The sequence below is a fragment of the Antrostomus carolinensis genome, unplaced genomic scaffold (assembly GCF_000700745.2).
Source record: "Antrostomus carolinensis isolate BGI_N321 unplaced genomic scaffold, ASM70074v2 scaffold3447, whole genome shotgun sequence".
Classification (NCBI taxonomy): domain Eukaryota; kingdom Metazoa; phylum Chordata; class Aves; order Caprimulgiformes; family Caprimulgidae; genus Antrostomus; species Antrostomus carolinensis.
The window spans coordinates 3,153-16,732 of record NW_010325166.1 but is presented as its reverse complement, the minus strand read 5'-3'; the positions used below and the strand labels follow the sequence as shown (position 1 = coordinate 16,732).

The 13,580-nt window shown below is 37.6% G+C and overlaps 1 protein-coding gene across 1 annotated transcript in view; it reads left to right on the top strand.

Annotated features, from left to right (window-relative positions):
- Positions 1-13,580, top strand: part of SYTL5 (synaptotagmin like 5) — a gene marked incomplete at its 3' end in the record, with an annotated part of 52,587 nt that overhangs the window by 36,604 nt on the left and 2,403 nt on the right. The window contains exons 9-13 of the mRNA XM_010171115.1: positions 2,701-2,793; positions 6,792-6,857; positions 7,837-8,015; positions 8,860-8,962; positions 11,141-11,302. Coding sequence (XP_010169417.1) covers positions 2,701-2,793; positions 6,792-6,857; positions 7,837-8,015; positions 8,860-8,962; positions 11,141-11,302 — 603 coding nt within the window. The remainder of the gene's footprint in view (positions 1-2,700; positions 2,794-6,791; positions 6,858-7,836; positions 8,016-8,859; positions 8,963-11,140; positions 11,303-13,580) is intronic.

The window sequence follows — 13,580 nt, the reverse complement described above, 5'->3', positions numbered from 1 at the left end:
GGGAAAGGCTTTTAGCTACTTTGCTCCCAGCTTTATCAGGAAAACCCATTATACATACAGAGAGATCAGCTGGAAAATTGAATAGGTATTTTGCTTCACTGACTTAACGTGGCTCTTGACAGCAAAAAGGGACAACCCCCAGAAACCTGTATACTGTAGTACGTATTTATCAAGGAGTATGGGGAACCAGTTAAATCTAGTGTTGTGTTCAAGTGTGAGCACCTTATCTAGAGAGGTGTGTGTTGAATTCCTGACCAAGCAGTGTTCATTACATGCTCTGCTGCTCTATTAGAAGTAATTGGATAATGTGCATTTTATAACCCCCACTGGAGACCATGAGATTAATGTCCTACTAGCTCTAACTTTAATAAGCTAATAACACTAACCAATTATGTAGTTGCAGTTCTGTAACACCTCCGGAGAAACATAATCATTGTAGTACAAAATAAATTAAGAGCGTAGATTAAATGTTAACTCTTCTCTTTTTTTGAGTTTTAGATATCTGCTTGCAGACAAGAATTGGTAGTCAGCTGTCATTAGGACTTTCTGTGAAGCACTGTTAATATTTGAGTGTCTAAACCTGAAACACTCCAGTTTGAAGATGTCACCTTACTTTTTTTTTTATCCTGTGTTTAATTATTCAGCAATAAAGTCCACAGATATGTATACAACAGTGTAAAGCAAAGGGTTTTGCATATATTACCAGAACTGCTTCTTCCAGTTGTGTGGGTAAGAAATGAGTTGTGTATTCTTCTGCCAGGTTTTAAACTTGGGTACATCATCTGAATTCTGAAGTCAATGAGGAGGGCATAAGTAAAGGGTGGGGTGGGGTTTTTTGTTTTTATTTTAGAGGGGTTTTTTTGGTTTTATTTTGAAGGACTCAGCTCTCTATCTGTCTCCCTGAAACAGTTTGGCTCTGTTATGCCTAGATTTCTGTGGACTTTTTCCTTAGGGTATAAATTTCTGTGAGTTCTCTTTTTCTATGGCATGGTAGCTGTGCCCTGAATAGATTAGAAAGAGAATAGACCAGCAGAGGAGGCTCATTGTAAGAACATGAAGCGAAGAGGAATTTTGCTTCAGTGTGTAAATTTTGGTCCCAAAGAGAGTGGTGGCTTGTCCTGATTTCCCTTTACTCAATATGAAATACGCAGTTACAATTGGAAAGTAGTAATAGAAAATTTTGCATCACTTCCAGCTGGTTTTGTTTCAGTTTGGTCACTGGAGCAAAGAACAGATATAACAGCTGTGACAAATGCTCTGCAGACCTTTACATAAGCTGTGACAGGTCAGCTCTCCAGCAGCATTTCTTCTCTGCTCTGTTTTTCATGATGAGCATAGAAGCTTCTGAAACTCCTGAGTTTGAATACAGTACTTCTCAGTTTAGTTTAAGACAATGAGAGTGACTAAGCAACAGAGAGTCAGGTAGGTCACCTCAGATTTTTATAGCTGCAAAGCAGATATAAGGAAGTTGAACATTTGACTCCCAATAAAACTGAAAGCAGAATCTTTCAAAATACCTGCCATAAGGCTTAAGGAAATGCTTGAAGTTTCCCGGTTACGTTTAATAGAATGATAACTGTCTGTTGTTTTGTGTTTTGGTTGTTTTTTTTCCTGTGACTTTTACTTAAGGCTAACAGTCCTATTAGGACCATCAACCAGATTTTAAGTTTCTTTTTAGTTTTTACTTTATTTCTGTGTTTAAAAAATGATTTTTTTTTCCTGAATATAAGCTACTGAAGATGTTGCAGTTCAATCTTGCTTTTTATTAAAACTCAAGCACATATATAAAACTGTGCAATTACTGATTTTTCCTCCATCTTAAAAAATTATTAAAGTAATACAGGAATTTAATTATTTTTAAAACACGTACATCAACTGGGCTTTTTGTTTACCCTAAAAATATATGTTCAGTGTGTATGATGGCGGTACAAGTTTCTTCCCATGTTGTTTGACAATAACCTTTCAGCACTGCCTGTTAGAAAATGGGTCCGTGTTAATGAATAGTGTTCATGAAATCATTGCTTGTCACTGAAGGCAGTGTGGAAGGGTGCAAGTGTAATGCAGATTGTCTGCTTGTCCGTTTGTGTGTGTGAGACTGATATAAATGTAGATAATAATGGGAGAACTGGATTGCTGGACTGTAAAAACTATGTCCCATAAAAACCTGGAACCTGGACTGTAACCAGGAAATCAATCATCTAGGCTTCTGGCCACAGAAGTAGTTCAGGTAAACCAGTATCGATGATCCCCTGGTATCAGACCTTAGTTCACTCATTTCTTTTGTTAAGATTTGAAAAATTATCACCATATCCCTCTAAAATTTCCAGACCAGAATTCCTGAATAGTAAGTAGAATAAGGTAATTCACATGGGATTGTTAGTAGGCATTGGAAATGGGTTTTGTTTATGTGCACATTTGTTGGCCATGCAAAGGTTTGCACCTCCAGAATAAGATATGAATATGTGTTGAGTTTTTCACTTCTTAAGCAATTGAGCCCTGAAACCCTAACAGCATCTTTTCCCCTTATCCTGTGTGCCTGTGCAAAGGTCTGTAAAATGTAAATCAAAAATCCCATAGAGATTAGAATTTTGAATGCACACTTCACCATCTGCCTAAAGTGGAAAATATAAGAAACAAAACAAAGCGACAGAGGCTGACCAAATACAAAGCCGAACACTAAAATGCCTGTTTGTCGTTTAGGATTATCTGGATGAAACAGAAGAAGATATTGATGACATAGTGGCCTCTCGTTATTCAAGGAAACATGGACATTTGAGAAGTGGATTATCAACAGTAAGATCTTGAGTAGAAAAAAAAAATATTATTTTCTTCCATGAAAGACCATTGTTCTTCCAAAACATTTTAACTTCATACCACTTGGCAGCAGATCATCTTTCATCCTTCACTTGATAAACATCTTTTAACATTTAGATAGGTTTTCTATTATAATTCTAATGCTGTTCAAAGTTAAAACATTCTCTGCAGTGCATGGAAAAATAAAATATTTTTGTATGCTCATCAACAGATTTCCTCACATGCTCAGGTTACTACCAAGCTGACATGTGGAGAAAGCAAACTATAAGTGTTTGCAGGACATGATTGCTCAGCTTTGCAGAGGAGCACTTAATCTTAATTTACTTGAAATGAAGAGAGCAAGGCTGTGGTGGGATCTTCAGTCTTAAACCACTTTCTTATTGTTCAAGTTCTTGAGACACAAATACTCATCTATGTGTTTGCATACCTACCACTTCTGTGGCATCATTGTCTGTCCCCCAACCCAGCTTCTCCCCTTCTTCCTGACATGATTGCTATGCTACCCACATCTGGAAAGTATTTCTCTTTACAGTGAGGAGGGAGACACTTGGGGATTTTGATTGGTGACAACTTTTCTACCTTCTGCAATAATTGTAGTATTTTTCTGTTATAATCCGTTTGTTTCTTGTCATACCCACAAACTATATATTGTAAATCAGATGTCTGAGTCTTGTGGTTGTCTAACTGTTGCAACTTAATGCTGATTTTAACAGGATAGCTCCATTTTCAGGTTGTAACAGGTGCTTGAGATGCAAGAAAATTGGTATAATAAGCTTTGTGCAGTTCATTATGCAGTCTGTTATTCACTGGGAAAGAAAATGGATGATAAGAGTAGCCTTTAACATGTCTGTTTTATGACTACCTGCTCTGTACCTCATTTTTGAGATCTGTCACTTGGGAGGTGGATAACTGATAGCATCTTCAGAAAAGTCATGGAGTCCTCTCTGGCCACTCCTCTTCATGACTTGTGCCCAAGAATAGCTCTGGTCAGCATAGAGAATACCAGAAAACTGCAGCAAACAATAGGTAGAAGATGAGAAGGTTGAAGAGGATGAAGAGAAATGAGTCTGTATGTTAAAAGGAAAGAGAATATTTGGTCCATTTCAGTAACCAAGGAACTGTCCTTTCTAGACTGCACCCCTATTAGACCCCATGCAAGCAGGACCCAGGAAATGCCCCCTTAAGTTATTGATCCTAAAGAGATGGAGTTGGCTGAATCCAAGATAAAGGGCTGAGAAAATTGCTGTCAGAGCATTTTAGTATCTTAGATCTGACCATGTCCAGGCCCTTTTCCCTTCTAATTTGTGTAGTTCACAAAAACAGGCACAACGGAGACATATGACACTTCACACCAAATCAGACTTGAGCAAATGTAGCCTGTGGACATTGGTTTAATCAGACCCACTTACCTGAGGTTGACTATGACTTGTCTCCAATGCTTATTGGTCCCATGGATTTTATAGACAGAATTATTTTTATTTCCTCTGAATATTAATATAGGGGTTGCAGGTTCTTGCATGCTTTCTCTGTTTAGGCTGCTAATTGAGGAGCCTTTCTTCTGTGTGCTGTAGGCAGCATTCTGTCCACGCATTGGGTTTTGTCATTTGATGTAGATTTCCCTTTGACCTTTTTCTTAAGCAGAGTGCAGCTTGTCCATTGCTGCAGGTCTGAGATAATCTCGCATCTCAATGCTCTTGGTTCTCTGTTTTCACTAGGACATGATTTTTAATGTCACTGCAAGGCTGTGTTAATGGCAAAGTTGCGAAAGGCAAGCTGCTTCTCTCTGCAAGGGCAGGTCAATTTTACAGGTTCTTTTTTTTATCCCCTTTAAGTGTCTGTTACTAACATTCAGCCTGTCTCTTACTTTTACCTTTACTCTTCTTGTAAGCCTTTGAGCCTTCTGCATTGTACTGATTTATTTCATATACTTATCTGTCAAATGACTGTGTACTACTAAGTCACATTGAAATAATGTTAATGAACAGTAGGCTCTAACTGCATGTTTTTTCTCTGTTTTTTCTTCCTTTTTTGAATACGAGAACAGTACAGTTATGGGTATTCTGACAATGAGCATTTGAGGTAAAGGAAGAAATTTTTCAAAGGGTAAAGATACTTGAAATCTGCCTGTAACATGAGTAAGCAAAAATGGAAATGGAAAATGATTTTGAACAGAAACTGTATCTCAGCATTAGGGTATTTTTCTTTGTGTTTTCCCAAAGTTAATACATGAACTGTATATTTAGTTTTCCCTGCATCCTTCACCGATTCCTCTCCTAAACACATTAATGCAGTGTTGTCAAGACCCATCACATCGCTGAAATGAATTGTTCCAGTGCCTTACTGCAGTGATATGATGGAAAACAAATACAATTCTTAGTGAGGTACTAAAATGAAACTCTGCATCCTCCATTTGTGGTGGTTGTTTACTACTTATGAAACTGGAAAATGAGTAGGTTTCTTAAGGACATTATTTTTAGTGTATGTGATGTCCAGTGTAAATGCCACAAAACAGAATCTGTGGGGGGAAAAAGAGTCAAGTATATGAAATACTTCTACTAAATTTGTGTTATCTTTTTTGTGGGTTTTAAGCAATTCAGAAATTGTGATTGCATAAATTCTAGGGTTAGAAGTCATCTATTTGTTTAGGCCTTTCTGTTGAGTTTTCTCCCAATTATTTGCCCCTTGCCGTGCACTTACCTAGAGATCAAGAAAAAAATAGTTGGATTCAGTAAAGAAAAACTCATCCAGGTCCTCATGTTGGTATAACCTTGTTTGTTTTCTCAAGTGGGCACACAAATTGTTACTTTTCTGTTACAGGGATGATTTAGGTATTTTGTAGCACAGGCTGAGGCTGCTCAGTTCATGAACCATATCCACGGATACCCACTTTCATGTATGCTAGAGTGGAAATGCATAAATGGTAAAGGCTGGAATTTAGCTCAAGGCATATTAGGAACAGGAGGAAATGTGACACATCTGTCAGTGTGTGTTGCTAATTCTCCAGTAATTTTAACCAGTCCTCTTCATGGAATTTCAGCCAATTGTACAAAAGAATAAAAGGACAAACATTTTTCTTTTTTTAAAAAATGAAGGATAAAGAAGGCCAGCAGAAATAAAAGAAAACACCCTTTGTGCCATTTATTATTCTGACATGATGTATAAAATTAACTTTATGTAGAATGGTTGCTTGTTCTGGTTTTTCATGTCTGTTGTTGTTTACTGTATTGACACAGGTCTGCTTATCCCTCCAGCTTTCTTTGCTGCAGGGCTCTTAGGCAACGTGCTCGGAGAGTTGAGTTTTGCCACAGACCAAATCTTTCTGTGTGTCTCTTCCCCTTAACTGTGCTCTTCCTTCCTCCCTGCAGCTGATAAGGACGGAGGTAGATCAAGATGTAGTTTCCCTTGAGGTCACTGGTGAGATTTATAGATACTACTCTAGCACACACAGGGCTGAAAATGTTTCCCCAAATATACTATTACTATGTATTTTTTTTCCCCAGAGAGTGATGTGTTTAAACATTTACATGCACTTTTATCTATTCTTACAAGCTCCACAGAAACTGCAATTTCTTATGAAGGCACTGATTTTGCAGATAATTGAATGCTTAGCTTTTGACTAGTTTAAGTGAGAATTGACTTCATGTGGATGTAAATGAAGACAAGTTGAAATACAGTCCAATACAAATCCAAATCTGCTGAGTTGGTGTTCTAAGATGTAATTTGTTTATTTTGGTACAGCAGGTACTTCATTTCTATTCAATGACCTTGAGCCGTGTGTCCTTCAGTACTAGAAGTGTATGGTAAACACTTAGCATTTCTCTGATTTGGTGATTCCTTTTTCTTTCTTTCTCGCTATAGCTTTGCAGTATGAACTTCCTTTACCTGTCTATATAGGTAAAGGTCACTGCACTTACTCTTTCTTATTGCAGCTATCTAATGCTCTTTTCTCTTGATCTTTTGCATTGTTTTCTTTAAAGAACTCACCAGAAGGCTCTGACAGAAAATGGACGTATTTAAATGTGCCTGAAACAGATGGTGATACTGTGAGTTCCCCTGAATCCTCTGCTTAGCTTACTTTTAAGGTTTCTCTCTCTTTTCTCCCTTTTTGTTGAAGCCTATACCTGTGTCTTGCAAGGTTCCTATGTGGTAGGATTTAGATGGTTATATATGTTTTTGAGCAGTCATGCTCAATGTCTCAAAAGAAAATGTGCATCAGATTTCTTGAATGCCTCTGGTTCTGGCAGTGTGCATATTGCTCTGGCTTTCTTTAAGAATATTTAGTTCTTTCCTAATTATAATCTTTTGGAAGAGGAAATCCTCATACTCTGCATGGTATGAGTGAAAAAAAGAGACTGAGGGATTATATATTACATTGCAGTGGAAAATTCTATGTGATTATTGCTAAACTTTTTTGGCTTTAGAAAAATTGCAGAAATGATGGGTAGTGAATTTTGTTCATTCTTTTAGAGTTGCTAATGAGAGGAGAGTGTCACTTTAAACAAACATGGATTTATACCACCTCCATTATGGGAAGCGTCCTTATAACTTTTTCTAATAGTTCTGTCTGCAGTTGTCTTATGAGACTCAGTAAAAATTAGGTGGGCAACCCAGAGAGGCTGGGGTTTTTCTTTGGTTTTTTTTTGTTTGTTTTTGTTTTTGTTTTTCCTGCTTGGAACTTACATGAGCTTACAATTTATGTAGCCTGTCTGCTCTTCAGTTCATGCATGAATTAGATGATGGTAATTCATATTTAGTCATGTTTATAAATAGGTTTGAGTCCTGCATGGAAAAACATCAACTGTCTAGACATTTAAACTATTATTAATTATAGTACTTACTCCCTTTTACATCAAATGGTGGTATTTCTGTTCTATGATATATCTGTTTTCATAGCAAGTCCTTACAAGTGTGACAATATTGTGAGGCTGTAGCTGTATGAAAAAAAACAACCAACCAACCAACCAGATTCTGGAAAAGAGTAATTTGTTTAAACCTCTAAGTCCTTTTTCTCTCTCCCTCCAGACTAGCATTAACAGCATGCTGAGTGTATATAGTGAGACTGGTGACTATGGCAACGTGAAGGTCAGTGGTGAAATCCTTCTCAACATCAACTACAGCTACAAAACAGGTGCCCTCAACATCCTGGTGAAAAGTTGCAGAAACCTGGCCGTTGCGGATGAGAAGAAGCAAAGGACTGATCCGTAAGCACAGAGAAGAGTTTCCTTTTAGGCACTTCTAAGGGTGTCCTCCACCACACCACGTGCTGTAGTCAGTGACATAGTCTGGGGTTGTGATATGAGCCAGAGAACTCATAGGATCCAGTTGCTACAAACCAGTGTTCTGATGGTGGTTGATTTCTGGATTCCCTGTGGGAAATGCCTTTTCAGTATGTTTATTAGGGCAGTATGTGCATGTCCTGGGGAAACAATCAGATTACTTAAATTACCAACCTGTTTAATAATAAAAGGCAAAAAATATGAAGGAATAGGGAGGATGAATTGATGTGTTACTTATAGAATCAAACCTAAAGCATGAGAAGGGTGATGTTTTGGAGGGAGGGATAGAGATAACTTTGGTTTCACGCATCCATAGATTCACTCTGCAAGGACCATGTTTTCTGAGCTTCTCTTTATTGTTTTTGATATTATATGTAAATTCACTTATCAGGAAGTTGTAATTAGTGTCTCTAATCATGTGTAATCCTGTCATATGTAAGGTTTGAAGTTTTTAATTCTCTGGTATTTTCAATGTGTGTAACCAGTCAGTAATCCTATACTACAAAAGGGAAAGCTTTCTGCATTTCTGACAATGAGTAAATTAGTTAAGCTCTGCCTTTTGTTATTCTGATCCTATCTGACTAACATTGCTGTGGTTGTAGATGAAGACCATACCTTTCCATGTTTCACATATTCTCTGTTACATGTGTATGTTGTTTAGACTGCAAAAATTAATTGCCTCATATGTGTTGCTGATGCAGCAATGTCAGGTCCTTGCTCAAACTGGTCATTTTTATTTCTTGCTAATAACTTATTGCTTGATCTGCAGATATGTTAAAGCATACCTTCTGCCTGATAAGTCCCGCCAAAGTAAACGCAAGACCAAAATTAAAAGTAACAGCACCAATCCAGAATTTAATGAAATGCTGAAGGTGAGAACAGTCTCTCTCTCTCTCGGGCTGTGATGAATGTACTCACTTGTGCTCACAGGCATTTTTTGTGTTTTCCAGTATGGGGATTAGAATTTGGAAGAGATATCTCGAAAGGGAAGGTATTTAAGCAAAAACATCTAGTAATCCTATGAGCTGTAATTTCTGTCTCTCAGCATTGAGGAATTGTTTTTGTTTGATTCTCCCTTTTACAGGGAAAACTTCCATTAGTTCCAAAACTGTTGATGTTCCCATCTAACCTGGGCTTAGAGCTGTTAAAAGCACCTTAAAGATTTTGTATGCTCAAAGTTAGCAACTAATGCTGGAGTAGAACTAGCTTAAAACTTTCCATCTAACTGATTTCAAAGAGAAAATAACCTTTTGCAATAAGATCTCAATTTCTCTGGAAGCTTTAATTTATTTTCAAGACAGAATTGACTTTGATAAGAAAATGTCAACAATGGCTTTACTACCTACCTTCCTAAAAAGCTGTAGTGAAGTTCATTTTCTGTTGCAAGAGACGATGACAGATTGCTTCCTTGAGGACTGTTGGAGCACAATGCCCAGGCTCTTTCCTTCCTTGCCTTTTACCCATGTCCACTACAGAGGTTGAACTATTCTGAGTTCCTCACAAACTGCTTATTTACCTCCTTGGCTCTGTGGTGCAGGTGGGAATGGCAGAGCTTCTGCCCAGTTCACTACCTGTCTGGCACCTGGATCCAAAAGCTCCTAGTGATTCCCCTTCCTGTCAGTTGATGAGAGTTAACCCAGCTGGCTGTCATGAGGCCAGAAACTCTTATTTAGTTTCTCCTGAATTTTTTTCCTTTGTAGTTTCAGTGATGTTTTAAATAATTTTCTAATAATAGAGGCTAATAGATGTTCCCTGGCCAGTATACTTGGCTTAGCCTAGCTACAAAACCATTTTGCAGACTTACACAGACTTGGTCTGGCCAGACTGCTTGCCAAGGGAGAGTCCCTTGTATAGCCTCGTTTTTAAATGGTTTATAATAAAGTTAAAACTTGCTTGAACTGGGGAAAAAAAAAAAAGGTGTTAGACACTATTTATCAAGAAACGTAGCACTAAACATATTTATTGGTAGGATACTTCAGTGAGGACAGGACCTAGCAGCTTATTAAAAATGTGAATTGTAACAAAGAGGGCTTACTTGAATTGTGGGTAGGTAAGCAAGAGCTACATCTGTTTGTCCCAACTGTAACTACTGTTATAAAAGAAAAGAAAAATAATTAAATCTGTCTGTGTCTTCCCTCTTTGACTTTTATTCCATTGTTGCTAAATATGACATCTCTCTCTGTGGAACTGTTGGCATCTAGGTTAAGCACTGTAGACATATCTATACATGAATAGCCTACTTGTGTGGCTTGCCAACTGACTTGACTGTTGTAGCTTTTGGAGAATATGTGTCTGTGTCCAGATGTTCCTGATGCAAAAAAGATGACATCTGGGTCTCTTCACCTAACACTAGGAGAAGGGTGAATTTCAGGGATTTAGTAGGCCTTTTGCTAGAAGCAGAGTGTGCAGAGCTAGAAACCCAGATGTTTATAATTTTCTGTGCATTTGCTAAATACAGTGTTTTCCAGAGGAGTTTTTAATAGCTTTCAAAACCAACAATGGTTGCTAAGATTGATATGCTTGGTGCATGCTTTGCAGATGCAGTTTTACTTGTTTTCAGAACAATTTTTTCAAAGTTACAAAGATACAATTGAAAAGGAAAGGACGCTATTTCTAGAAAGCAGTATACAGCAGACTCTCTTTAGGGATGAAAGAAGCAGTGGGGTTTCTTCTTACAAACTAAACTTTGATGTTGATCTGCTTCTTTTACATAAACTTATAAGGAATTAACAGGATCATATTTTTTAAGCATAAAAATTTACTTTATAGTCATAATTTCACAGTAAATCATACAGAAAAAAACACAATTATGTTAGTAACAGTAATTACCATTGGATACATACTGCAAAAAAGAGTTAGACTTAAGGTTTAACATCATGAGCTTTCTGGCTCGATCAATCTTGTTTGCAAAGAAAACAAATCTCTTTCATGCTTCATTTGTTAGCTGCTGTGAGCTTTGTGAAATTGAGCTAGAGCTGTAAAAGGCTCCGTGGAAACTATTATTTCTGCTATTATTGTGAAAGTTTCTTTTTCTCTTTTTCTGTTGGTAGTATGTCATCAGTCACACACAGCTGGAAACCAGGACCCTGCAGCTTTCTGTCTGGCACTATGACAGATTTGGACGCAACAGCTTCCTTGGGGAGGTGGAAATTCCATTTGATTCCTGGAACTTTGAAAATCAGAACGATGAGTGGTTTGTGCTCCAGCCCAAGGTAAGGGTTTCCAGGGACTGGTGAAGGTGCTGCGAAGCTAATTTAGCAAGGCTTAGTTATTTTTCTTTTGGAATGTGTTTATAAAATGGGACTTTATGAGTGTCTACTGTGGCAATACATATAATATCTTTGTTCTTTATTCAATCAAAACATACTGGTTTTAAAGTCTTCATGAAAACTTTACACGTGATTGGCTACTTAAAACCAAACAAAACCCTTATCTTTTAAATAAACTATAATTTCATATTGTAATAAGCTGCAATGGAGAAATGACCTAGTAAAGAATTTTTTTAAAAAATAACACATAAAACAAAGGACTTTTCTACCACTACCCCCCCTACCCAACCTTAACAGTTTATTAAAGAAACAGACCTTTTTTGTTTCATTTCAAAGTGCTTTACACCTTTCAGCTGCGACAAAATGACTCCTTAATCTCTTATTCACCTTAACTAGGAAGGTACAAGGTAAGGCTTCTCAGCAGACAAATTAATTGGTCTGCGAAACAGGACTTGCATGTACTTAGCTAAGGATGGGATGACTTCTGTCTTTAGGGCACCTCCTGCTTCAGCAAAAGTGTTTATTTTTGGAAGAAATTCAAAGACCTATTGCAAACTAGAGGATTAAAGGCTGCTGCTTTGATTACTCCTGCAGCAGCTGGAATCCCCAGGAATTCCAGTGGTTTAGATTGCCACTTCAGAAAGTGTATTTTTCTTGTTGCAGAAAAATTCAAGTTTGTACTGCAAGTGATGTGGAGATTGACTCAGATTACTTGTTTGCTCTGTGTTCATTCTATTTAAGGAAATAGTGTTACATTTGGGGTTTCAGGAGGGTGTGTTTGATTTGTGTGCTTCCCTCAGGTCAGAGATGGATCTGATTGCTGAATAATTAATTTCTAGATATAGCTCTTTATGAGGCTTACATCTAAACTGTCACTAATATATATTTTAGTAAATAATTTCCCAGAAGATATGTAAGGAAATTGGTCTCTTCCTTGAACACTTACACACCTCACACTTTCTAAGTGGCAAGGAAGATCATTCCCAGTTTCCTAGTTCAGATTTGTTAATAAGAGTGCCCACCAGATCTTCCTTCATGGTCCAGCCAAGGTGAGACCAGGAAGAGAAAGCGGCTAATGATGGCAAACATGTTTCAGTCAGCGCTGTCTCCAGGCTGCGATTGCACTGTCCTCCTTACGAGTTTGCTTCATTTAGGTTACTTTTGTTGGGTCTGCTCTTGAAGTAGAAGAAATGTCTACTACATCTCTCTCATAGCTCTGGCTGGTGTCAGATGTTGCTCTTCTTTAGTACCCACCAGTCTACAGCAATAAGATATGCATCTGGTATTTGTTTTTCTTGCAGTTTTTATGCAATGTTAGTCTGAAATTGAGCTTCATATTGTGCAGTAGTCTCTCTGTCATCTCATTTCAATCTGTTGGGATTTGTGTGTGTACGGGTCGTTTCTTTTAATCCTAACAGGGGAGAAAAAAAAAAGACAGTCATGAAGTTCTGCTCAGGAAAAAAGCAATGAGGCATTAAGCATTTCTGCCATTCCAGCTGGAAGGTGCTGTCTAATTATTTCCAAACCCACTAAAAGGATTTTTAGATGAGTTCTTTTTTACCAAAGAAAACAAACACAGGATTGGTCTTGTCTGCCTCCTAAGTTGTTAAAAATAATGTTTCTAAAGTTAAAATGCTGTTAAGATTTTTGATTAGCAAAAGTTAATACACATGCAAACTACATGCTGTTCTCCCATATGAACTGCCTGATAGAGACAGGAATGGCAGTGAAACATTTCCCAGGTTTTATTACAGCACTTTATTTGTTCTGTCATGAATTATGTAGCTGCTTTAGTGAAAAAGTTGGACACTTTAAGACCTGTTTCTTCTCTGAGCATTGAATGTCTGTTTTCAAGAGGAGTGTGGTTAAATCAGAAAAAGAAGAGAAAATAGTTCTGTGGTTAAAGAGAAGGCAGAGTCTAGAGCCATGCTATTTGTGGGTTTAAGGGGGAGGCTGACAAATTGTTCCTGACATGAGAGCATACACCATCACTTAGCCACCAGCAGGAGAGGAAAAAAAAGAATCCTTGCTGCCTTTATGGGAAATTTGATCCTAAACTTGCATAGTTTAGACAATAAGTGAGCTGCCTGACTGTCAAGATTTAGATGTTGGGCAAATTATTCCACAGCCATTTACTGCAGCTTTTCTTTAGTCCTTTGTTGTAGCAACTGGCATCAGACACTGGTAGAGATGGGACTGCTTTTCTGAGTGAGTGCAGGAA